Source organism: Zerene cesonia, chromosome 27 (genome assembly GCF_012273895.1).
Source record: "Zerene cesonia ecotype Mississippi chromosome 27, Zerene_cesonia_1.1, whole genome shotgun sequence".
Classification (NCBI taxonomy): domain Eukaryota; kingdom Metazoa; phylum Arthropoda; class Insecta; order Lepidoptera; family Pieridae; genus Zerene; species Zerene cesonia.
The window spans coordinates 5,799,715-5,827,099 of record NC_052128.1 but is presented as its reverse complement, the minus strand read 5'-3'; the positions used below and the strand labels follow the sequence as shown (position 1 = coordinate 5,827,099).

Below are 27,385 nucleotides of genomic sequence, written 5' to 3'. Positions count from 1 at the left end.
ACCGTACGAAACACAATAGCATGCTATTATTTCACCCCGATTTTCTGTGGGGGTGTGGTACTTCCCCGGTGCGAGCTGGCCCAATTCGTTCCGAAGCGTGCTCGACTACCACTTTTAAGGCACAGCACTTTTAACATGAAATGTTACAATCATACAAAAGTACTGTTTTCTCTTTATAATATTAGTGTAGATAATATTATTGTATTTATATAGTACTAGCTGTGCCCGGTGCAGGCTGGCCCAATTCGTGCCGCAGCGTGCTCGACTACCACATACAAAATACGTTTGAGTTTGATTGACTTTTTTCTATTCTATAAAAATTTACGAAGGTCTTACATATTTAAATTGCTCAACACAATAATGTGAAAAATGAGTTAGTTATCTATTGCGACAAAGAGATTAAAAAGTGTTTAATCAGGATTAACGGAACGAGCCAAAGGTTGATCTAATGATAGGAATATAATACAGATTTATTTATATTAAAACACATTATTGAGTGTAACGTTTTGGTCGAAGCTGGTCGGTCAAAATGTATAAATTATTTATCTGGCTAGTTTTATCGCTATCTGGTGTTCTTGCGAAGAATGAGGATTATATTGGGTGAGTATCAATATACATAAAATCACTACATATATAGACATATAACATGTAATAAGGCAAAGTCGCTTCCCGCGTCTGTATATGCGTAGATCTTTAAAATTATACAACGGATTTTGGTGGCAATTATTTTGATATATAGAGTGTTTCAAGAGGAAGGTATATTTGTATAATAACATTACTTAACTATTTAACCACTTTGAATTGAACGCGTGTGAGCCCGCGGGTAAGCTAGTAATCTATATTTTAATACGCTTTTATTAGCTTCATTAATAAAAGCACACATACACATACACACACACACACATACATTGAAGTATATTGCATACTAGCTGCGCCCCGCGGTTCCACCCGCGTGAGTTCATATCCCGTAAGAGTATCGGGATAAAAAGTTGCCTCTATGTTATTCCAGAAGTCCAGCTATCTACGTACCAAATTTCATTGCAATCGGTTCAGTAGTTTTTGCGTGAAAGAGCAACAAACACACACACATCCCTACAAACTTTCGCATTTATAATATTAGTAGGAAGTAGGATAGTAGGATGTACTGTTTGATATTATTAATAAAAATTAATTAAAAAAAAAACTGAGACTGCATCTCGCAGTTTAATCAATCGCCACTATACAGCGAAAGATACAGGACGCCACTTAATAAAAATCAAATTTATTCTTCGAAATACAAATTTCAACACTCTTAAATCACTCAAGTTAAGGGGCGGGTCTTGAATCCTGGGTTAAAAACTATCCGTCCAATAAATATAAAGACACCTATAAAACTACCTGTAAAATGTACAAAGCTAGGCAGTAGGAACATGTCTTTGAAATGGTCGTATAATATGATATTGAGGAATTTATTGTCGAATGCATTTGAAAATAGACTTATGAAATATTTAATGCGCTTGATTTCAGACATGGTCTGTACGAAGTGAAGGCCTTCAGTGAAGAGCAGACGCAATATTTAGATGCCCTGGTGGAACGGCTAAATCTAGACGTGTGGCGGAATGCAATTCCAGGACACGAGACAGGTCTCATCTTGGTACCTAGAGATATAAAGTCTATATTCCAAACGGAATTATTCGCTGCCAAAATTGAATATGAAGTGAAATCGGCGAACATTAAAGAGTGAGTTATGAATTTTTAACTATTTCGTTAATCGGTGAATGGAGATATTAATAATTATAACTTTTGGAAGTATCTTTAGACTCGAAATTTGCTTAAATTCACGCTACAAATATCCTATATCAATCTCAAGATTGTTTCCAAGCCTTAAGAGGCTATTAAAATAGCATCTAAATAGATTAGTTGTGACGTGAAAGAACGACAAACAAAACATTTTTGCATTTAAAGTATTAGCACACATAACATAAAACTATAATAATAGATTATAAAATAATGCATTTTGTTACACAATTCAAATTTTGATATAAAAAAATGTTAAATATATTTCTTATAAACGCGATGTACAAAACATATAATCGAAACACGATCAGCGATTAATTTACTATTACAATCCTCGCTAAATCCATAAAAACCCGTTAAAACTTCAATAACGAAGTGAATTAAATTTTCCATATCAAATATCCTTCAACCAACATCAATTTTGTATATTTACACGACAAATTACAAATTCATCTTCCAACGCTGAGTATCATGAATCTCCATTAAGTAAATAGGATTATAAAATAAACAGCGATAGAATACGAATGTTTGTTAGGCTTTGGCGCGAGGTGGTTGAAATGTATCAGCTATTTTTGTCATAGCGGGCAACTGCTGGTGGTTCGCATGATGGTAAGAGATCACCATCGACCATGAACATTCGCAGAGGTAGTGTACTACTCGCTTTAAAGGGGTAAGGGATATTGACGAGTGTAAAGAAGGAATGGACTGGGAAAAGGAAACGAGCTTGAGCTAATTTATTCATTAGTAGCTATTACCCGCGGCTTTGCGTGCGTGCTCAAAGCATTTACAGTCCTTATACATGTCACATTTTAACATATCGGCATCTTTTGAATTTATCAAAGTTTTCGTGATTCAAATGCTCATCTAAACGGATCTTCCCATTCCATGAGTTTCGTCACCGCGTTACAATGTTGCCTACGTCACTCTCTAGATTCCTAGGAATTGGTCCCTAGGTTCCTAGAGAAGTTTTCCTTATCTCTAGATACAAAAATCTATCCTCTATACCATATTATATGAAGCATACTTTTAATGTATTTTTATAGACAATTGGATTTAGAGGACGAGCTTATGTCAGCAGTAGCATCCAGAAGAAACAGATCTAGCGCCGCGTTTCCGTTTGATGTGATTCACCGATACGATGTTGTAAGTTTCTTATTATATCCTAAACGGAAGTAGCAATTTGGATAAAATACTATATTATTAAACTAATTTTAATTTTTTGTAACTATATTACGAATCGATAGTTTTTTTACTCACCCTTTGAGTTGCAAAGAAAGTCTTAAAATATAAGTCTAAATATGTATATTTATAACTTATAAAGTTTAAAATTTCACAATTTTGTTTGATTATGACGAATCAATTTATTTATGATATATGCCAATAATTTGTGGGTATTTTACAAAAAATATTACACAATCTGTGCCCCGCGTGTGTTCATTAATCATATTATATTTTGGATCGATTTTTCAATCCTAGTTTAGAATCTATTCGTCAAATATCGTATTAGACAACCATTTAAAAAATCTGTTCTAATTATCCATGTGACATTTTTATATAACCGCGTTTTATTGGAATGTTCCAACCTAAGATTTGAAAATTGATGATGTTTTTTAAATTATTGTAGATCAACAATTACATGCGAGATATTGCTTACCGAAACCCACGAATTGTGACTATGCATTCAGCTGGAAGAAGCATTCAAGGGCGTGATATCAATTATTTAAGAATATCAAGCGATAATTTCCAAGTAAGTTCACGAGAAATATTTATTCATTTGCAGCATATCTTAATTAGTAATTTTTACATGTTAATTTCAGAAACAAATTATAATTGAATCATATATCTTATATATAAAATGCCCGTGTCACATTTTTAGTTACTGAACTCCTCCGAAACGGCTGGACCGATTCATATGAACTTTTGTGTACATATTGGGTATGTCTGAGAATCGGCATATATGTTTCATATCCCTAAATGATAAGAGCAAGACAGAACAGTGTTTGCCGGGTCAGCTAGTTTGTTTATAATATTAAAATCTTATATATAAAAATCAATTGCTGTTCGTTAGTTTCGCTAAAACTCGAGAACGGCTGAACGGATTTGTCTTATTTTGTTCTTGATATGTCCCTGGAGGTCTAGGGAAGGTTTAAAAGGTGAGAACGATAAGGAAAATATATCGAAACAATATTCTATGGCGTTGCGAAGTTCGCCGGGACAGCTAGTCTTACATATAAAAATCAATTGCTGTTCGTTGGTCTCTCTAAAACTCGAGAATGGCTGGTCTGATTTTTATAATCATGGTTTTGGTGCATTCTGAGTAGTCCAGGGGAGGTTTAAAAGGTAAGAACAACACGAAGCCGCCGGCAGGAAGCTAGTACTTCATATGTAAGGTCAATATTATATAGTATTTTCTTGTGTTTGATTTTACGCGAGTATTATACATTTAAAAATTAAAAACTTTTTAACGGATTTTAAACTCTCCGTGTCCCCCAGTCTCCCCGTGACCACGCTCGCTGTAAAGTGTTCGAAACGTCGGGTCAATAATATAATGAATAAATCGCGTTTAAAATCCGTTAAAAAGTTTATAATTTATAAATATTATATGATATCCATATCTAATGAATGTTTTTTTAAAGTCCAGAACGAAACCAGTGATTGTCCTTCAATCCCTTTTACATGCGAGGGAGTGGGTTTCGTTACCAGCTTCCCTCTATGCTATTGAAAGTCTCATCGGCAGAGATGCAAGCCTTGTGAGAAACATTGACTGGATTATCATGCCCATAGCTAATCCAGATGGCTATGAATTCACTCACACTGGCGTAAGTATTAAGAAATGTTAGCTATTTTATTGTTAAACTATTAATTACTAGCTGCGCCCCGTTGTTTCACCCGCATAAGTTTGTATCCGGTCGAAATATCGGGATTAAAAGTTGCCTATATGTTATTTCAGTTGTCCAGCTATGTACGTACCAAATTTCATTGCAATCGGTTCAGTAGTTTTTTGCGTGAAAGAGTAACAAACCCACATATCCTTACAAACGTTCGCATTTATCATGTTAATAGGAAGTAGGATTAGTAAAATAGGATATAATAGGATAGGAAGTAGGATATTAGTAGGAATAGTAGGATTAGTAGGACTAGCGTCCGCCCTCTTTGTTTCGTATAGACTAATTGTTCGAGCGAGTCTCTATTTTTATGGCAACGCATTTGGCGATTTTTTTATTTATTTATACAGATTAAACTCAACTAAAAGTCTTAGGAGTAGAATAATTGAATGTGACAACGAACATCCATTTTTTAATATATATAAAAAGGTTATATATATATATATTGTTTCTAATTTGAAAAACGTTAACTTTGCAATAAACAAAATTTATATTACTGACACTTAAATTACGAGAAAATTAAACTTACCATAATAATTTTGCTTCTATCCCAAAGTAACAGTGAGTTATATAGTTGTCTGTTCAAACATTTTTCCAAACATTCCAGTCACGTCTATGGCGCAAGAATCGCAGAGTGAACTCGCTATCCAGCTGCCTCGGTGTAGATTTGAATAGAAACTTCGACAGCAACTGGGGAACCGCGTCCAGCGCCTTCGCCTGTTCCGACACGTTCCACGGCACCGGCCCATTTTCCGAACCCGAAACGCAAGCTATCAGAAACGTCCTGAATCAAGTCAGGAACAGGCTCGAACTTTTCATAGACATCCACAGTTTTGGCAGCATGATCCTCTACGCTTACGGAAATAGACAATTGCCTCCTAACGCTCTTATCTTAAACATGGTCGGAGTGCGAATGGCGCAGAGCATAGATGCTGTTAAGTGGAGCCAGCATCCTAATTATAGAGTGGGAAATATAGTGGATATTATAAGATACACAGCCTCAGGAGGCGCCAGCGATTGGGTGCAGAGTTTTGGAAACATTCTGTCCTACACGTATGAGCTGCCAGCATACAGAAACAGACAGGATGTCAATGGTTTTCTGGTTGAACCAGAATTTATAAGACACGCTGGGTTCGAAACTTGGGAGGGTATAAAGGCTGGTGCGGCATATGTTTTAGAAAGAACTAGAATGAAGAACTAATGTATTTTATTGAATAAAGATTTCATTTGTATTTGAACATAATATTATTATTTTCCCTATTACTGTTGGTAATTCGATGATTAAATTTTATTTAAATTGAACTTAATTATGAAATGTAATGTAAAATGATTGTGTAATCGAATGTTATACAGAATTAAGACAAGGCCGCTTTTATAATTCACTCCAAATAACATAAATATAAATTATTGGAAACTACAATTTAAATAAACCCAAATCTTGCTAATTTTACAATTAAATCTTGGTCCAAACAGAAAGGATCAAACTACTAGATACACAACAAAGTTCAAGACCATGATAAATTAAAACGTATTAATTAAAAGAAATCTCAGACTACAATATTTGCTACTTCAGTTTCTGATAAAAACTTACGTACATTGACTTCGTCCATGACTTTTCATAGCCATTAATCCACAGACAGCTAATCATTCCACGTATTAGCTGATAACAAGTAATCAAGAGCACAGATTAACAAAACCTATTATCCCCGTTATATAATCATATGCATTTGTAATAAAACACAAAACAATTAATTAGTAAGTATCGAAGTACACAATGAAGATAAGCTATTGCTTGTGGATCTTTCTGGCGGTTGTTAGAGCCAAACATGAATCTTATTCGGGGTATGTATGTATATTCTTTATATAAACAATTATCCGTGGCTTCAGCCGCGTAGTCATAGGAAAAGCGACATTTACACAGGTCTGGTTGCCGTGAGATTATCGGGATAAAACTAGCCCTTATGTCGTTTTTCGGGTATCAAACTATCTTTCTACTAAATTTAATGCTAATCAATTCAGTGGTTTAGGCATCAACAAGAGTACTAATATTTACTATATGAAGAGTATATAGACAGTCGAACATACAGACAGAGTTACTTTCGCTTTAATAATATTAGTTTAACTAACAAGAAAATACTACTGATGTGTCGTTGTTATTGTTATGCAATGCTCCTTACTGAACCTATTTTATTGTTCTTTGAAATTGCGAGAATACTTCAAGTGCTCTGTGTGTTTTATTGCTATTAAAAAAATAAAAACGATGCCCAGAATATTATTGTTTCTATGTGTTAAATATTATTCATAATATACACAGAAATTCCGGAGACTCAATTTCATTTTAAGGAAAAGCTGGTGGTACTGGGTGCAGCTAAATATTTGTGCTTTAGTCCTCTATAATATCGTATTTTAGTTGTGATGACTTGTCATTTAAAGTTGTTTTTGTAATGTAATGCAGATTTTGAGAATGTTTTATCGTAGTATATTGATCTTAAGAGATGGTGAAAGAACTAATTACATCGTTATTATCAGACGAGCCTTCATTTAATTTTTACACTGTTTTTGTAGATTTTGAGCGTTGGTTTTGACACTAAAAAGTAATTAACGATTCTATGTATATAAAAATGGATACCTATTTCCCTTGGTCACGTCATGACGCGTGAACGGCTGGACCGATTTCAAAAATTCTTTTGCCATTATCACCATTAGAAAGCTGTAATTACAATGAGTAACATAGACTATGTACATATGTACCACGGGTAAAGACGGGGCTAACAGCTAGTTATGCTATATTTTAAAAGACTTTTCTTACATACTTTGTATATAAACTCGCCGTTTGTTTATCACTATTATCTCTAATAAGCTATTATTTCCTGTTTATTTAATTGATTGAGACAATTTTTTAATTAACGTTTGAAATACCTAATTTATTTAATAGCAATTTCTTTATCTTTTTTGATATTTTGTTTAAATAATAATTTTTAATAGTACTGTATTATTTTAATAAGTATTTATTTGTTATATACTGTATGGTTTTTTTATCGTTTTGTTCCTTGAAAATACGTATCTTTTCAACCGATAGACGGGATACTTTTCTTGTTTGAGGGTAATTTTTTGTCATTTGGTCCCATTTTAGAATCTGGAATGGAACCAGTGACCTTGTCCGTAAAAAACATTATTTTAACTTACAGTATGCGTTAACAAAAGCTCAAATATTATAGTGTCATTACAACATTTTAAAACAGGAATTATTTTTAATTTCAAAATGTGTTTTATATACAAAAATCACCGCAATTTATTCTTTTAATAAGATATTTAGGTTTCATATTAAATTTTGCAGATGGAAGTCATATTACGTTACGCCCTCAACCAACAATCAATTAGAGACCTTAGGTCACTTGACGAACACTCTGGATCTAGACTTTTTGATTTACGCTACAATAGACAGAGAAGGTCTTGTTTTAGTGAAACCAGAATACCAGATGACGTTCGAAGGAGCTGTGGAAGCTGCAGGAATAAGCTTCAGTGTACATGCGGATGATGTAAAGAGGTAAGATGCTAGAATTAATTTCATTTGGAATCGACATTGCTGCTCTCAAGATTATCAGATACTTTAAATAAAATTTATATTAATCAGATGATTCTGAATGGTCATCATCATCATCATCGTGACCATCATCAGTGTGAGCTGATAACATTTATGATATTCGCATAGCAAGGCAGAACCCTTCTTATGAGGGTCCAAACCATAACCACAACGCTTGCCAAGTGCGGGTTGTTGTCGGTTTTAAGAATTTATGAAACAAGACAGGAAGCAAATAAAAAGTGTTTTGGTGTAAAATAACTGTATTTTTTTCAGACAGCTGGATAAAGACGACGAGCTGTTTGAATTACGAAGAAATCTCAATCGTAACTCTTCACAAGCTGAAATGCCCTATGACGATTATCAAACATTAGATGTGGTAAGTTTATGTTTAATTTATTTCTAAATAGCTGCGCCCCGCGGTTTCAGTTGAAAGTTGCCTGTATGTTATTCCAGTTGTCCAGCTGTCTACGTACCAAATTTCATTGCAATTGGTACAGTAATTTTTACACAAAGATACACATCCTTACAAACTTTCGCATTTATAATATTAGTAGGAAGTAGGATTTTTTATCACACAACTGCGACAGAAGATGTATATGCATGTATGAAAATAGGTCCATTATTTTGGCATGTCCAACAGCCCAAAAACCGGGAAAGATTTTGAAATTATTGATGTCGTTGCAATCATGTCATACGCAACATAACAAACTGCGCCAGCAAATAAAAAAAATGTGGATGGTGGATGTCAAATTAAAGATTGCCCTTTCACATTATAAACTGAATACATGGCAGCACAACAGATACATATAATAACAATAGCATTAGAAACATGAAATTTGAGTATTTTGTGTCCTTTAAAAGTGTTCAGCACTAATAAGGGATCTTCGGAAATTTATCTCTCAGATGCTGCAAAGAAGGGACAAAAAGAGAAGTTGAAATTTCGTTACCATTGAAGCTAAATTAAAAAATGCAAATGAAATGAGAACCTTAGGAAATATAGTTTAATGATATCAATTACTGTTAAATTTTACTAGGTAATTTGAAATACATTAAACTTTTTAATCATTTCGGTTCTGATAAGACTGCAGGGCACAGTTAATGAGTTTGCAATTTGTCTCAACTTTAAAATGATTCATGTTAATTACGAAATAAATATATTGTTGTTTGTTTTCAACTTTGGTGTTGTGTAATTTAACTAGATCGTTTCATTATCAGTGGTTTTCAGCGATTCAATTCAACACTTGTTTGACTTGTTTACATCAATAAAAATATCGTTGATTTTAAATTAATACAGAAGTGTTTTCACCACTTACTGAATATGTTCCTGATAGTCTATTTGACAATTTTGTTATAAGAAGTTTCATACATTTTAAGCCTTTTAAGATAGAAGTTAAACATTTGTTGGTCTAACCAGGAGTTAAGGACTTATCGTTATAATACAAATAAATTTTAATTTACTATCGTTTCGCATCTACGAAGAACAGTATCTACAAAGAAGAGACGGCGAAAACCCCTTAGGCTGTTGCTCTTTTAAAAACATATTAACTTTAATATATTTTACATTTTAACTAATAATCACATCAGAGAATTATCTGGTTATTGTTGATGTTGTTGTTGTCCATCTTTTTAAATTCAGAAACAGTTAACCTCATCATTTTGTGTTTCTAAACTCAACAGACGTACACGTTTATTTCCAGATCTATGACTACATAGATAGTATCGCAGAAAAATATCCAAATCTAGTGACTTTGGTGACACCAGCTCATTCCTTCGAAGGCCGGCCCATCAAGTACTTAAAGATATCTTCTAGTTACTTCCAGAATGAGACGAAATCAGTGGTTTTCCTTGAAGCGACGATGCATCCAAGGGAATGGCTCACACCGCCCGTCGCTACCTACTCTATACATAGGCTGGTTGAAAACCTAACTGATCCAGAACTGTTGGATAAATTTGACTGGGTTATATTACCAGTTGTTAACCCAGATGGATACGTATATACGTTTGAGCGTGTGAGTTTATTTGTATAATGATTAGCTTTTCTACTTATCTTTCATATAACAAGCAACTGAGATGGTTGTTCCACTGCCCATGAATAGGGTAGGGATAGGGCCGCTGCAAACGCGTTACTCGCTTTTATAGAACAAGGATAAGGAATATTTTGCTTTCCTTTTAAATACTCCCTTGATTAGTATGAATGCAGCAAAACGAAGTAATCAAAATCGATCTAGTAATTCTGGGTTTTAGTGAGACAAAAGTACAGTGTCACACTTTTATTTATAAAGAAGACGGTTATGAAACTCCCCATATAATTTTAGTCGCTTCATAAAATCTTATATAATTGAGGAGAATCCAGCGAAACTCTGTTTTAATAAATATATTTGAATGAAACAATATTGTTCAATCATGTAAGGACTCTTTCAAATTTGCCGGAAAACTTATTAAGGAGTTACTTAACCCAACATAATACTATCATTGATTAAATAGTGCACATTCCTTCCATTCTATTCATTCAAAAAAGTCGATTCTTATTGTGATTGTTACCCCAGTACTTTCGATTATGTGAACCGATTTTGATGACTCTTTTATAATTAAAAAAATAGTACTGGTGTGCGGGTGTGGTACTATTTAAACTTGATCTAATTCTGAGAATTAAACTATTAATGGCTATACTGCCCAGGATCTCATAACGTAACTTAGTCAAACGTGAAACAGGTTACCCATTGGTTTCCTTCCACACTCATCCGCAATGGTTATTAATATATAAAAACACCTACTCGTTTTGAACAAACATTGTATTCCTAATTTAATTTGTGAGTTTATATTTCTTATAATATTATAAAATAGGGAACATAAAAACTCATGATATGCTACTAAATTGTTTTTGATATCGAAGCTTTTTAAACTAAGCAAATAATTATACAGAGCAGAAAATTAAAAACGTTGTGTACAAAGTTGTTTATTGAAAGTTATTAACAATTCTACTCAATTTATTTGTTAATTAAAACATTAGCTTAGTAAAATATTGTGTTAAGTGTGCTTTTTTATAACGCTTGCAAACCGTATTAAAATAAATATAATTAAAAACTACAATCGACAAATTTATCTCACTTGACGTATATATAGTTTTAAAGTGGGTCAAAATCCAGACTATAGAAGTCATTTATACAAACATATTTACATATGAGTGAATTTAATAAATGCGTGTTAAGAATATGATTCATATAATTTTCTATAAATTTCCAGGAACGTTTTTGGCGAAAAACCCGTTCAACGGACCAGCACCCTTCAAGTGATGTATGCCCAGGTGTAGATATCAATCGGAACTTCGATTTCGTCTGGAATACAGTTGGAGTTAGCACCAGCCCTTGCGGAGAAACATACGCCGGTGGCAGACCTGCTTCTGAAGCGGAGACCAGAGTTATCCGCGATATCCTCCACGAGAATCTACCAAGGATGGTCCTGTATTTAAGCATTCACAGCTATGGTAGCATGATTCTCTATTCTTGGGGACACGACGGTAGTCTTTCGAACTACTCGCTACCACTTCAAACAATTGGAGTGTTTATGGCAGAAAAGATTTCAGAGCGATCTTTACCGGATTTCCCATCATACGTAGTTGGTAATGCGAAACTCGTAGTTGGCTATGAAATGTCTGGGTCTTCTCATGACTATGCGCATTCTATTGGAGTACCTTTGGCGTATACGTGGGAACTGCCTGGTCTGAGCAGGGGACTGATGGGTTTCCACCTGGATCCGAGGTATATAAAACATGTTGTCCAGGAAACGTGGGACGGTATTGTTGTAGGTGCTAAAACAGCTAGAATTGTATTTGGCAAATAATGAATTATTATATTTTTGTAATGAAATTTGATTTTCATTTTATTGTGTTATTCCTAGTTTTTGTTTATTGGAAGTGGTTTTGGTCTATACTAGTTTTAATCGTGTGAAGTTCCTTTCTTTTAGAATCAGGCCATAATATTATAATTCTTAATGTTTATATAAAATATGTTATTCTTTTACGTCTAGATGTAATTATATTTTAAAAGCGCATAACGTGAACCGCTTAGGTCTTCCTTTAAATATAGTTTCAATATTGAAAAGGAATAATGTTAAAGGTTTCTGTGGGAGGAAGCTCCCTCTACGTTCTTGTACACCCACTTGTGTTCTCATAAATATCGAAAGCGGAATATTCTACTAACATAGAAATGAAAATGTATAACTCACTTATAAATAAATCCTACTTCCTACTATCCTATCCTATTAATATTCTCAATGCGATGTGTGTGTGTTTGTTACTATGTCACGCAAAAACTGCTGAACCGATTACTATGAAATTTGGTGCGTAGATAGCTGAACAACTGGAAAAACATATAGGCAACTTTTTATACCGATGTGATGATACAGGTAAAACCGCGGGGCGCAGCTCGATCTTAATCATAACTGCTTGCAAGATAGAAACAGTTAGTAAACTATTTAAACACTAAATACTTACTAATACAAAAAAGCCATAGCTTTTAAGAAACATGTGACCCTGTAGTTATATACCATAAGTTAAATGCTCCATTACATCAGGACAACTATAATCTTTCCCTCCCTATACTAATCGAAGGGATAAACTTGATATAATAGGAATCTTCAGCGTACTGCGGTATTCAGAAAGTTATCCAGAGCTTCACGAATTAATTTGCACCTCAACATATTGTTGGATCGAGTTTATAATTTTAAACTAGGTTTACATAATGGTAATGGAGTTTCGCTATAAAGTTTGGTAATTGGTAGGGGCTGTTTTTATACTTGACTGCCTTCAGCTCGCGGTTCTGTTAATGTTATTCCATGCTGAAATCGGTATAGCATTGAAAATCGAGTACTTGAGTTGAGTGTTCATAGCCTTGATGTAATTTCGAATTATAATATTTAGAGGTTTGTATCCAATTATTAAAACGAAAAACAGAACTAAACTAAATAGAAATGGAATCACACGAGAAGTGTATATGGCAGTCGTGCACGCTTCGGCACGAATTGGGCACGCACCGGTGAAGTACATCACAGAAAACCGGCGTGAAATAGCATACGGCTGTGTTTAGTTCGGTGAGGGGGGAACCGAAGGCCCATATCCTTTTCCTTACCCTTCCCAATCATTTCTTCGTCACTTGCCAATTTGAAGTTGGCAATCCATGTTCATGGGCGGTGGTAGCGCTTACCATCAGGCGACCCACCAGCTCCATTTCCGTCAAGGACATTAAAATAAAAAGTAACTGCTTTTTATATACAACTAGCTGACTTGGCAAATGCTGTTCAACCTTAATTTTTTCATTTGGAGTATGAAAAAAATATGTTGGCCGATTCTCAGATCTACCCGATATGTACACAAAATTTCATAAGAATCGGTCCAGCCGTTTCGAAGGAGGAGTACGGTAACTAAAATTATGACACGAGAATTTCATATATAGAGAGATATATAGCTTAGTTTATACTATCACTGTAATTTAATTTCATCATGAGTGTCTCAATACAACAAAAGGTCATGCAAACAAATTTTCAAATAAAAGATAAATACAAAATTCTTGGACCCCTCACAAAAATCATGGCAATTATGTTAATAAGAATCTTTGCTTCGAATAACTTCAAAGTGTGTTTACAAGTTTCTGCTAATTCAACCTTGGCATTCCTGTCACAGCCTGCCGAATTTTTGTGTTCCTACGAAATGCTAATTTCGAGGTGCGTGTTTCATAAGTACGAGGAAAGAAGGTATTTGTTTACATAATAGCGTGATGTGTATATTTAATTCTGAACATACTTAAAGTAAAAAATACTAATTATCGTTTTGAGAATGACATGTGCGATAAATAAGCTAATAATAGCTGTGACCCGCGGTTGAAACCGCGTAAGTCCGTATCCCGTAGGAATATCGGTATAAAAAGTGCGTATGTGTTATTTCAGTTGTCCAGCTATCTACGAAGCAAAATAGTATTATTATTCACCAATAGATGTCAGGAAAAAAAACACGAATATTACATTTTCTAAAAAAGATTCCTAGCTAGATCGATTTATCGCCTCCGAAACCCTCTATATACCAAATTTCATGAAAATCGTTGGAGCCGATTCCGAGATCCAATTATATATATATATATATATATATATATACAAGAATTGCTCGTTTAAAGATATAAGATATAAGATACGATTGATGGAGTCAGTTAAGTTATGCGCTTAAGTTATGCATCCAGATTGTAAACTGGCAAAAGATGGCAGAGGATATACTCCAGTGGACTCTCTTATTGTTGGAGGTCAAGGACTTGAGGTCATCGCGCCGCTCTAGTAAATTTCACATCATGTGTAAGGGTTATAATAAACGATCTGAAAACTAGTTCCATATCTCAAACTCAAACATATATTCATTTGATTAGACTTTTTCATTTGATGCATTTTTAAATGGCCAAAAACGTGGTTGTAAACATTATCTATATACTACAACAATTATATATTTACCTTCGTGTATGTGTCATAATACACATATTTTCTTTCTTTCTTTCTTTCTTTCTTTCTTTCTTTCTTTCTTACTTTCTTTCTATATCACCGGTTGGGAAAGTAGTTTAGCAAGAAACTCTGTAGTCGCTCATTTCAAAACATATTAATTTTACATTTAGAATTTACATGTGTTTATACATCATGATAATGATTGCAGAGAACTATACTGTGGTTATAAGCGACAAAATTCCATACATTTACAACTTGCTTAAATGAATTATCATCATAACAAACAAAGGTGAAACTCAAGCATCCCTTGCTTCAAGCGCTTATTTTTCAAACGCTTTTGAATGCTATCATAACTCAATACTATTGGTATGGCTTAATAAATAAGCAACCATCTGACATAACAAAATATTGGTTCATTCTCAATTCTCAATGCTCAAAATCTGTTCCCACCAGATATACTGCAATCAACGTGTACGTAAAATCATTTACAGTAAACTCAGATCTAATTTAAACTAAATGAGCAAGCGGTAGATCTAGAAAATGTAATTTCAGCGCTTCACTGCACAATCAATAGACTGTCGTTGGCAGCGCTGATTGGGATCTGCGTTTTGTTTATGTCTGTGGCGCAGCAAACAGCGCGAAAGATGAGCCAATAATTCGTGATATATCGGTGAAGATTTCGTAATAAACTATTCAAAGAACACTAAATAAATCAACACAAAAAAGGTCGGAAATGAAGGAAAGGTTTGTAAGGAATGTTTGCTTTTTAAATAACAATAATTGTCATTTTTAAAGCAAGAAATCCGACTACTTACTTTGCAGTTTTATTGTAATGGTGTTTGTAAGATATTTCATTGGATATAATATCAAAATCTGTCTAGCGGTTTGGGCTGTAGGTCATGCCAAAGAAATGGACATACATAGTAAAATATAATAACTCGAAAAATATCACCCTGCTTCGGTCAGTCGGGTAAAAAACGATGTCTTATGATTAATACGGAATTTATCGGACTGATATTTTTAGACCCGAACCAGGCTCTCTATCAAAGTGTTTTTTAATGGTTTTGTTGCAGGAAAACTCTTATTCATTACATTTTTTTTAGTTAAAAGAAACTAGACGCTCGTCCCAGCTCCACCCGGATATCAAGATACCTGTTTCATCCCAAGGGAGCATTTAATCGGAGTAAAAAGTGTCCTATCACCCAAGTCATACCCATCTCTATACCAAATTTCTTCAAAATCCATTAAGTAGTTTCGGCGTGATTGACGGACAAACATGCTTTCACATCTATTATAACAGTGTGATTGTTATCATGGAGAGATCAAAATGAGATTTTAGAATCTGGACTATTTCCTTCTCCAAGAACGTCGACTCCGGGTATCGAATACACGTACCTTCGTCACAACCCTCGTGATTCAACTATTGTACCGAGAAGAAAGAATCCAGATTTCATTAAACTAAGTGCAGAAACAGTAGATAAATTTCCGTAACACTACACTGAATAAATAATTAAAAAACTTTAGTAATTAAAACTCATCAGTACTTTACTCCAATATTTCGAGAGTTCCTCAGCCATGCATATTGAGTTTAATAGTTAATTCATTTGATGAATCTTGACTTGCCTACTTTATTAAATGTTATTTCATTCCTTTTAGAATATTCAGATATTTCTTGTTTGAATGAGTTTAAGTGACTATCTTATCTTAAATATAGAAATTAATGCAGAAATATATAGCAAAAAGATTTGGATGTTTTAGTTTTTATTTTTACTAATTTATGATAAATCATGTCGATAGTATATGTGATATCATAAAGAAGACACTTGTTTGTGTTTGCAACGTTTTCATGCAAAAACTGCTGAACTTATTTAAAAAATTATTTCATCATTGAGTAGCTGGATTGGATAATTTTCCTGAGTGACATATGCTATATGTGCCACAGGCGAAGGCGGGGCTAACAGATAGTTGAGAATAAATTCTGAAACTGTTAGCTCAGATTGTTTACGTTATTAAGTTATTAATTTATGTAATTTTATATTGCATACTTTTAAATTCAAATACTGCATCTCCATTCCAATTTATTCATCGATTATATTTGTCACATATTATGTTATGACGATGTCTGTGCATATGTCAATTCGATAGCATTTTAATGAACAACTTTATACTGCATTTACAAAAAATAACCCATTTATATAGGTACTTTAATTAAAATAAACACTTTTTCATTTGAGAAATTTATTTACTTGGCAGTCAAGCATCGACACTTCCCTTCCTTATCCCTTTCCCGTTAAAAGCGAACTGTGCATTCGTATAAGCACTACTTCTGCGAATGTTGATGGGTGGTGGTGATCGCTGATCATCACGGGAACCACCAGATCAGTTGCCCGCTATGACATAAAACAAAAATGTTTCATTCGATGAGTGGGGGGTCCGAGGTCTGTATCATTTCCTTTACGTTTCCCAGTCATTTCCTTTATTCTCATCAATCCTCTCTTTATCCTCAGCAAATGTTCATAGGCGATAGTAACTCCCTACTTACCGACTATGACATAAAAAAGACTAAACGATCAATAAACAGCAAGTATTCCAGCTATTTGCAGATAATTTAATCCACGCTAACTGTGAAATAGACGTCGAATTTCAGCGAACCGACAAAATGGAGTGAATGTAAGATACATCTGCCATTGGAGTCGTCTTTAAATGAGAAATTTTAATGAATTCTTGCGATATTCGGTTAACAAGGATTTTTAGTGCTAGATGTGTACATTTTAGTGTTTTATATTCAATAGAGCATTTTGTGTGTTCGGTGACTGGGAAAAAATAAATTAAAACTTGTTGGTAAAATAACGTTAAAAGTATATTCATCAACATCAGCCTATACTGAGAAATATGCCTCTATCTCTTGTATGAGGGAAGTCATAATCAACCACGCTCGCGTGTTGTGCGCGTAAATAAATTTACTTGCCAACATAAACACATACACAACAAAACATACGATAAATACGTATAGTAACCTATTTATCGTACTCAATTAATCGCTAATATATGTGTCTATTACTTCTGCACGCCTAAACCAATAAGCCGATAAGGATGAAATTAGGTGGGAAGATAGTTTGAGATCCGAAAAAGAATATCGGAACAGGAACAGGATCAATACTGGAAACACCCCTAGAGTATATATTTTTATTTTTTTTTTAATTTTAATAGCTAAAAACCACCGTCCTATCTAGATATCTGGATCTAATTCCTTACTCTCTACAGGAGCAGGTAATTAACTGGAGGAATATTTTAATGAAAATTATTACTGGCGTGCTAATGTTGGCCCCTGATGCTCTATTGTTTGTGATGAAACGAGTATTATATGAAAGAGCGCCAGCTTAGCGGGCGTGGTTGAAAGGCCTTGAAATGGACGACTTGGTGCCGCGGCTTTCTCTAGTTCTTAGTGGATTTTTATGTATTTTGTGGAGTGTGGATTTTTTTCAATTGATCATATCATACATACGCTATTAAATCATAACTATCCGGTCTGTCGTGTAAATAAGTGCATTTACTTCACGAATAACATTTTTTTTATTTTATACAATAGCGGGCAAACGAGCAGGCGCGTCACCGGTAAGCGTTGCATAAGCATCCACGCAACCTGGAGAGCTGCTGGTGTCTTGCCGGCCTATAAGTGACGAGTACGCTCTTTTCTTAAAGTGACCCAAGCCATAGTGATTCGGAAACGCTGAAGCGGGTCATTCCATAGAGGAGTTGTTCAAAATCGATTATTTTTAATTAAACCTACAGCCGTTTCCTTCCAAGGTAATTATAATATTATGATCTCACTAGCTGCGCCCCGCGGTTTCACCCGCGTAAGTCCGTATCCCGTAGGAATATCGGGATAAATAGTTGTCTATATGTTATTCCAGTTGTCCAGCTGTCTACGTACCAAATTTCATTGTAATCGATTCAGTAGTTTTTGAGTGAAAGAGCAACAAACACACACATCCTAACAAACTCGCATTTATAATATTAGTAGGATTATATATCTCATGATAACCTAAAAATAGCACTTGGAAATAATTTATACCCATACTGAAGCAATAAGAAAAAACCATTCAATTTTGAAAGTGGAAATATTGAGATTCATAATAGTCATGTCCGAAGCGGGGGTCGTGAAGAAAAACTTAATAGCATTTGCAGATTGAATCTTTTCGCTCAACGTCCTTATGAAAGAATGATCATAGTTTTTTCTGGAAAAATCTAGGTGCACTACGGAGTTTGTAAGTGTTATTAGAAAATCAAACATTCCTCTTACATTTGATATGAATAACCGTCGCATTATTGCATGTTTTCCCGAATACATACTTAAATTACATAAGTAATCGAAAATCGTTTTTCTTTCTTTATACCAAAATCCATTCAGTTGTTCAGACGTAATAAAGTAACATGCAGAAAAACTAAATAATACTCACAATCAAATTTTATAAGACTGGCTGATCGTCCCGGCTTCGTCCGTGGTACATATATAGCCTATGTCAGTTGCAGTTGCTTCAGTGAAGATCCAGCTTTCTAATTAATTAATGGTGAATAAATTTTTGAAACGGTTCTAGAGGAGTTATCGTGAAAACGTTAAATACATACAATAATACGAAAGTATTTCTCTTTATGAAATTAATGTAGATAGTATAAAAACACAGTAATAATATCGAAAATGAGATGTAGGCTATAGACAATTGTAAAAAATGAAAATGACTCCATTTTGACCCACTTTAAACGGACAGATTTAATTCAAACTTTGTACACTTATCAAGCATTGGTGACAATACAATTATTTTATGAGTTTATCTTATTAAGATCGCTGAGATTAAATAATTTCGTTACATTTAGTTTGTATAAAAGCAAGTGAGATATAGTATTTTCTTGTGTCTGATTTTACGCGAATTTTATACATTTAGAAATTAAAAATTTTTTAACGGTTTTTAAACGCGATTTATTCATTATATTTACTTTTGGGAGACTCCCCGTGACCACGCTCGCTGTAAAGTGTTAGTAACGTCGGGTTAATAATATAATGAATAATCAATCAAATCAATAAAAAAAAATCGCGTTTAAAATCCGTTAAAAAGTTTTAAATTCCTAAAAGCAAGTGAGACAATTTAGTTTATTCATTCATAAAGATGTGTTTTTATGTGTTCGGTTTTTTATTCATTGCAGTTACGTTATGTATGCATTAATAATAAAACAGATTCTATAAACGACAGACATTTCATTTTAACATTCAAGAGATACAAGCAAAAACGTGCCTCATAGCCCGAACATATGTTATTTTAGTAGTTATATTTATTAAATTACCTAGATTTAAACATCACCAGTGAACACGAATCTTGAAAAAAAGACTCAATTCCATAAAAATAAAGTTGTATATCAAATATCCGCAATCACTTAAAATGCATACTTAACTTTGAAACTCCATAAAGAAATCCGATTATTGAGCCAATTTCAATAAAACTTTTGCCCGCTGAAGTTTCTGAATTATCCTCGAGATATTTGAAATAGCTGCTATATAACTTATCGAAACTACTTCGGCTGCGCTATATCTATTTTTTGCTGTAAAAATTGTTGGAAAATAGCTTTGTTTTCTGTTTGATAACACAGTACCTACGTTTTACTCGGTGCGTATTTCATGTCCAATTGAATCGGTATTTTGCGCAACCTAAAATAGGGCAAATCATTATTATATTCATTTAGAATCTTGGCTCGGCTCGCGCGCTTTCTTCCCCTATTTTATTCCCTTGGGGGTAGAATTTGACAAAATCTTTTATTAGCGGATGACAACGTCATAATATTATCTATCTGTACGCCAAATTTCAGCCCGATCCGTCCAGTAGTGTTGGCTGTGCGTTGATAGATCACTATATCAGTCAGTCGCCTTTTAGTTATATAATATATTTAGATATTGTATTGTATTGTAGATATTGTGAAGCTGCGGGCAAAAGCTAAACAATAATAAACACTAATTGAATTTAAAATTCATATACATAAGCTTCGAAAATAACGAGGCATTAAAAGATATAAAGTTTTCCAAAATAAACGTGAAAAGAAATTTTACGATAACATTGGCTCGAGGAGGTCCCATTACGTTAAACGAGCCACCTTTCATTTCGACAGGATTTTGAGGGATTCCGTGGGAATTTGATTTGCTCCCACGATCGTTTCAATTCCTTAATAATTTTACGATGTTGGCCCAATATGTGAAATTTATTCTAACCTATTCTACATTCTATTTTATCGGCTTCGAGTTTTATTCTGATGGTATAGAAATGCAATTTTTATTTCTATGATGTTCGCTGAACAACAGCGCTGTGAATGTTCTATACCTCAGTTTTTGCTGATAATGGTTTGGATTAGAGAGAAATGTGGGTATACTGTTTAGTGTAAAAACAGCGGTTATTTAATTGAACTCTTTCAGTAGTTAACGGATTAGCAGCACTGTTAATACATAACATGTGTGTGTGTGTGTGTGTGTGTGTGCACACACAGCACACACACATTCTTAAGAGCATTTGAATACATTTTAAAGTATTTAAAAGATATTAAAGTTATCTTTGCACCAAGCGTGAAAATGAACACAGTATTTTATACCTTTATGAAAAAGATGATTGAAAGCCTTATTGATTTTCCATCGCTTCCGGAATTGATTAAGTTTTTTTGTTATATCATATATAAATGTTTATTAAAAAGGTTGTGTAAATTTTCAAAAGAAAAATTATTTTTCACGTTCTTTATACGAAAGCTTATAATTGGATTTTATTGTTACGGTATTTATTTATATATGTGCTTTTGTGTTTGTTAAGTGGATGGTCTTCTGCCTTGCTCTTTTTATTCTAGACAAAAGTACATGCTTGTCATTTCGGTCTTCGTCTACTAAAAGTATCTCTTTGACTTTGACCTTATTACTAATAAGAATAGTAAGTAGAAAAGAGGTACTAAAGCAGTTTATAACATTATTATACACATTTTAAGAAGATATTTGGAATATAGATAGATAACACTTTATTGCACACAAAAATTTACAGTAAAACATAGATGAAAACACAAACATAAGAGACATTACGCACAAATGGCGGTCTTATCGCTAGGTAGCGATCTCTTCCATACTACCATACAAAATAGAATATGTGTTTCTTTATGTAGAACAAATTTTTTTCTACTTGTTTTGGTGGTATTATATAGGCTACTAGCAGTTGCCCGCAGCTTCGCCCGCATGGTAAAAATAAATATTCACGTTGTATAAACATTTATCCCCTATTTAACCCCGTAGATTCATCCAAATGCTCTGTTAGTGAATGCCTACACCATAGTGGCTATCTGCATGCCAAATTTTAACCTATCGGATCAGATCGTTCTAGCAGTTCGGGCTGTGCGTTAATAGACCTTTTTTTCACACGTCGTCACCTTTGCGGATGCAATCAAAGGCTATTGTAGGTGCGCAACTAAACTCATCATCTTATATTATAAGTGTGAACTAAGGATATTTATTTTTTACACTTTATTGCGCTGGCATACATAATGTATCCTTAAAAAAAAGACAAAATATTAAACCAGCACAGCAGGCGCCTTTTCACTAAATGGTGATCTCTTCCAGGTTAATTAAGGAATTAAATATATCGTGAATACATTCAAATGAAACTGTTATATCTTGGGCCCATTCGATTAAACTAATACTCGAACATTTATTTATTCTATTAGACTTCTTATAAAAGCACTTTTGAATCGTCATAAAACAGTTTCAACATTCATCGGCACACGGCAACTTTGTAGCTGTGGTTTATCCAATCATGTCAAATTCATTTTTATATAGATGATATTTATACACAATAATGGTTCCAAAGAAAATTTAAACGAATAAAATATTTGTTGTTAATATGTTTTACGAAATGCCCTGCGTTGGAGTGTCATTATATTGTAAATACATTAACGAGAGACAGGGCATTTCACGGTCCATACACATAACACCTATCGTCGACCAAGCTGACGCAATATGCATACAATCAGAAACGTACACTGTTATATTATGTATGTTATATTTTATGCTTCTCAGCCAGGGTTCAATCCGGTGCAGCTTGTAACTGGATATTGTTTTATCTCTCAATGATTTTTAGTAATACGTGTAATTGGTAGTTATTTTATGAATATTTAAACCAATGTACAGTACGATTTATACAATATTGTAAATAACTATTTTAATAAAAACACTGAACCACCTTCAAATTGTTAGAACAAGATCAATTTTAATTAGGACTTGACTTGACACGGAAGGCACCAACTTTCAAATGAAATAAAAACATTATAGTCGGTTTTGAGTTAGCAGTGTAATTGACAACCTTTTTTAAGTCGGTTGAAAAGTAAATCAAACATGAATCTCAGTTCTTCAGAAAAAAATCTTGAGAAGTCTACGTAAATTCTACTGATAGGTAGTAGACAACAGACAGGCAAAAATTAACAACCATTGTTTTGTTTTACATATTTTTATTGTATACATTCGAATTAATTTACTAAAAGAGTTTACTTAACATAACTTCAGTTTATTTATGTTATATAATAAACATGCTGGTGGGTCGGAATGGCAAGTGATCACCACCACGCCTGAACATGGGCAGGGGTAGGACCGGTTTAATTTCACAACAAAATTTTAAAGAAAACCTTAAAAAAGACAATGTTATATATTACATTACACAATTTTTCAATATTTGAAATATTTGTAAAATAGAAATTGTACAAAACGCATCTTCGCATAATATTTTCTATTTTCTATATTTTATAATTATCTAAAAACAATATCACACGTAACGTACAAGTTAGCAAGCAAACATATTCTTTATCTAACTGAAACCATCGAAAAAGTTGTTACCGGCGCTCATTTACCGAGAAGTACATAGGGCGTATGGAATATCTTCATAGAACGGAAATTAAGGTGATTTCTGAATTTTTCGATACACGCTTCACGAAAATATGGTCTATACGGAGATAAAGCCTCGAACGTGTATTGGTATTTTGCATAGAATCATTTGCGACTTCTTGTGGTATGTTTGGGTGGGTTTAAAAGCTTTGAATTGGTTTGTAAGTGGTATAAACCATTATATGTATTAGTAAGCTGAAAATTATTACTGTGTATTAGTTGAAGAAATTTGTTTTTACGCGCTTTTGAGTTTGGGAAAGTCTGGTATGGTTTAAAATATACTTTCTCCATTAGATGTTGTGACCTTACTTAATATTATGTGTGACCATCAGACACGTGTTACCTTATCATTCTATTGACATGTAGCAAGGGCAACGCAGGGGTTGCTCGCTAGTTTCATTTTTATAATAGTATAATTCTGACTAAAAATTTTTTAAACTTTCCTATATAATCTGGTCGCCTGGATTATATAGCTACTTAGTGATAAGGGAACCCCACCTGGAATCGAGTCCAGGACGATTCGATTACGGGTGGGGTATCACAAAAATTTCTGTCTGGATGGATACAGAAGGCTGATCATCTAATTGTCCATAAAAGAAAATAAGATATAACAGATGTATATCATCTGCCCCATACCCCTTAGTGGACATGGGACTTCACTACCACTACTAAAAGAAAATATTAATTAATAAACCTTTACCCTTACGAAGCAGTAAATCGCAATTACTATAACTTTAATAAACAAAATGAATGAATAAATCCTACTAGTCCTACTAATATTATAAATGCGAAAGTTTGTAAGGATTTGTGTGTGTTTGTTGCTCTTTCACGCAAAAACTGCTGAACCGATTGCAATGAAATTTGGTGCGTAGGCAGCTGGTCAACTGGAATAACATATAGGCAACTTTTTATCCTGATATTCCTACGGGATACGGACTTACGTGGGTAAAACCGCGGGGCGCAGCTAGTCTATTCATAAATCACAAATTCAAATAGAATCGCTCGTAAATGGTCAGCATATTTTCATGAACCTCCAAAACAAAATGGCGGCGATAAATTTTATATGAATAAGCGATAATAATAAAAACCGGATGTCCGTGCCGACGTAAATACTACATTTTGTGTCGTCGGTTAAGTCATGGGCCATTTATATGAATTGTTCAGCCTACAACCGTGAATATGTTTTGTGAATTGCTGTTTTTTTTGTACTTAATAACAAGTTAACTTTTATGAAGATTTGTAACTTATTTTTTTTTGTTTTCTGGCTTTATGACGTTTGACTACAAAAATAAGGGTCCGAATTTAAAAAATTTACGAAATTAGGCATTACGAAAACTAACAATCATATATATTTAATCTGTTTAAAAAAAATAAAAGCATTTAAATAGCATTGGCATTGACCGTCTCCTTGGTACAGTGGTTAAGGTGTGAGCGTAGAACCGAGGGGTCCTAGGTTCGATTCCCGGTGAGGACGTACAATAAAAAAAAAGTCTCGGTCTGGCAGGACACAGAAGGCTGATCTTCTTGTCCATAAAAAAAACGATCAGTGAAACAGATGTATATGATCTGCCCCATACCCAGTAGGGGACACGGGACGTCACTTTTTTTTAAAAGGCATTGGACCATGAGTAAATAAGCAAGTAAAACGCGATGTTGTGGATAGTTAATATAATAGGTCAACATAAATCCCCGGTGACTATAAAACTGTCAGTAATGGCCGCAATAGGAAATTAAATCGTCCCCGGAACAGTTGGTGTGTTTAAATAACAAAATAAAATTAGTCAAGTGAGGAGAATTTTTAAACGATAGCATAGAAACGAGTTTTTCAATCATGTATATACAAATTATTTTAAATAAAAGCATTTGCTTCTTCGCTACATGTACTAAACTAACATATAATAATAAGTTAAATAGCCTTGCTTCTATACATTCAAGTAAATTTGACAAAGGAAACTCAATAGCTATTCTTTGCAACTATATTGAGATTACAAGTACAATTAAACAGAAATAAGGTTAGTTGCTAAATACGGGTCAAGAATACTGCTACCGATTTAGGAACTACACAACAACTTTTTCTTCTTTTTTTATATCAATACCAGTAGGGCAGTCGATGCACCTGATGATAATGAACAATGATAATGAAGTAAAATCATACTAAATTCGCAGCTCGTTTGAAAATGGAATTTATCCCACAGCGTAAAATATGAAAGATCATACCCGAATTATCAAAATTTTGAGGGTAGCAACATCATAATTACCTGTTTAACAAACATGGGAGGGAATTTTCGTGTCGTTACGAAATTAGCGGCGGAAGATGTTGAGTGTGAACGCATGATCGCTGCGGTGACCATGTTCTGGAAATTGCTATTTGAAAAATAATATTAATTATCTAACTACTGATTATCATCTGCCCATACATGTTTCGACTGTTGGGACACAGGCCTCTTGTGATTCAGGCCGTAATCCATCACGCTGGCCAAGTGCGGGTTGGCTGACAAATGTCGTTGAACTTTGGATTCGTGGACATGCCGGTTCGCCCTTCAAGCAAACAAACAAATAAATATGTTTTGATAAAACGTACATGCATTCAGATTAACGTGTTTAAAACATTAAAATACAGAGAAACCTTAGAGTATTAAATTATTTAATTTCTATTACACTTTTCTGTCAAAAAATAATAATAATTAGCTACGACATAAATCTTAATTGAAGGTCTTTAGAAAAATAATATTTTCGTAAAAAACAATATTGAAGATTATATGAAATATTACACGATGACATAATATGTGAGATTTCAGTTAGCAAAAAAGTAAATTATTTTTGATATAACTCTAAAATCTGGTAACCCTTCTCATCTCCAGCGGCTTTGAGCGAACTTTTCAACAAACTACGTGACACGATGATGGCTGTGTTCTGGGAACACTGTCACGCAAATTTTAGCCCTAGATACAAGGGTTAGGGTTGCTTTTCCAACCACGAGCTCTCTATCACCGTAAGGTGTTTTGAGATAATGGCAACATTTTTAGAGTTAGATGTTTACTTTAATGTTTTACCATGAAATGATTTTACGGATATTCCTCTGTGTTTTTACATCTTGCTTTGGCGTTCGTTTTCGTGAATTTGAACATGTATTTTAAATAAGTCTTTTTGAGTTTTCAATTTAGGTCATAATTTATTTTTTAAATGAAGTTCCTGATACTCTTAATATTGATAACTATTCACATAGATTCGAGTAATGACATGTTATTAATTTGGGCATCTTCTGTGTATAACAATAAACGACTAATTATAATGTCCATGTTTGTTGGGAAATCTTTAATGATATCAATCAAAGTATTATGCTTTTACTTATTGTAACGGAGAAAAAAATAGATGTAAATTCTACAAGAACATTTTAATTTTGATGGATCAAAATAAATGGTTAATTATCACTACATAGTATAAAAGGAAGTGGCTTTCTCTGTTCCTATGTCCCTATGTATGCCTAAATCTTTAAAACTGCGCAACAGATTTTGATTGGGTTTTTTTTTTTTTTATAAATATAATTTATAAAAAATAAACAAGTAGTTTAAGGTATTATAATATTCAATATTTTGTGAAAGATATTATTGATAGACATGATTGATTATAATTCTTTTTATAAGAAAAGTTTACCGCCATCTCTGGGCTTTACCAAACCAGATTCTAAAATGGGACCAAACGACACGCCAACAAGAA

At 33.7% G+C, this 27,385-nt stretch overlaps 2 protein-coding genes across 2 annotated transcripts; both read left to right on the top strand.

Annotated features, from left to right (window-relative positions):
* Positions 1 to 529: 529 nt before the first annotated feature.
* On the top strand, positions 530 to 5,862 carry LOC119837287 (zinc carboxypeptidase-like). Its single transcript, XM_038362804.1, has 6 exons — positions 530 to 600; positions 1,507 to 1,719; positions 2,820 to 2,919; positions 3,401 to 3,523; positions 4,413 to 4,595; positions 5,269 to 5,862. Exons 1-6 carry the CDS (start codon positions 530 to 532, stop codon positions 5,860 to 5,862), a joined length of 1,284 nt encoding a protein of 427 aa, XP_038218732.1.
* Positions 5,863 to 6,435: 573 nt separating this feature from the next.
* Positions 6,436 to 12,084, top strand: LOC119837286 (zinc carboxypeptidase-like). The gene is made up of 5 exons (XM_038362803.1): positions 6,436 to 6,503; positions 7,999 to 8,208; positions 8,518 to 8,620; positions 9,942 to 10,253; positions 11,488 to 12,084. Exons 1-5 carry the CDS (start codon positions 6,436 to 6,438, stop codon positions 12,082 to 12,084), a joined length of 1,290 nt encoding a protein of 429 aa, XP_038218731.1.
* Positions 12,085 to 27,385: the final 15,301 nt, after the last annotated feature.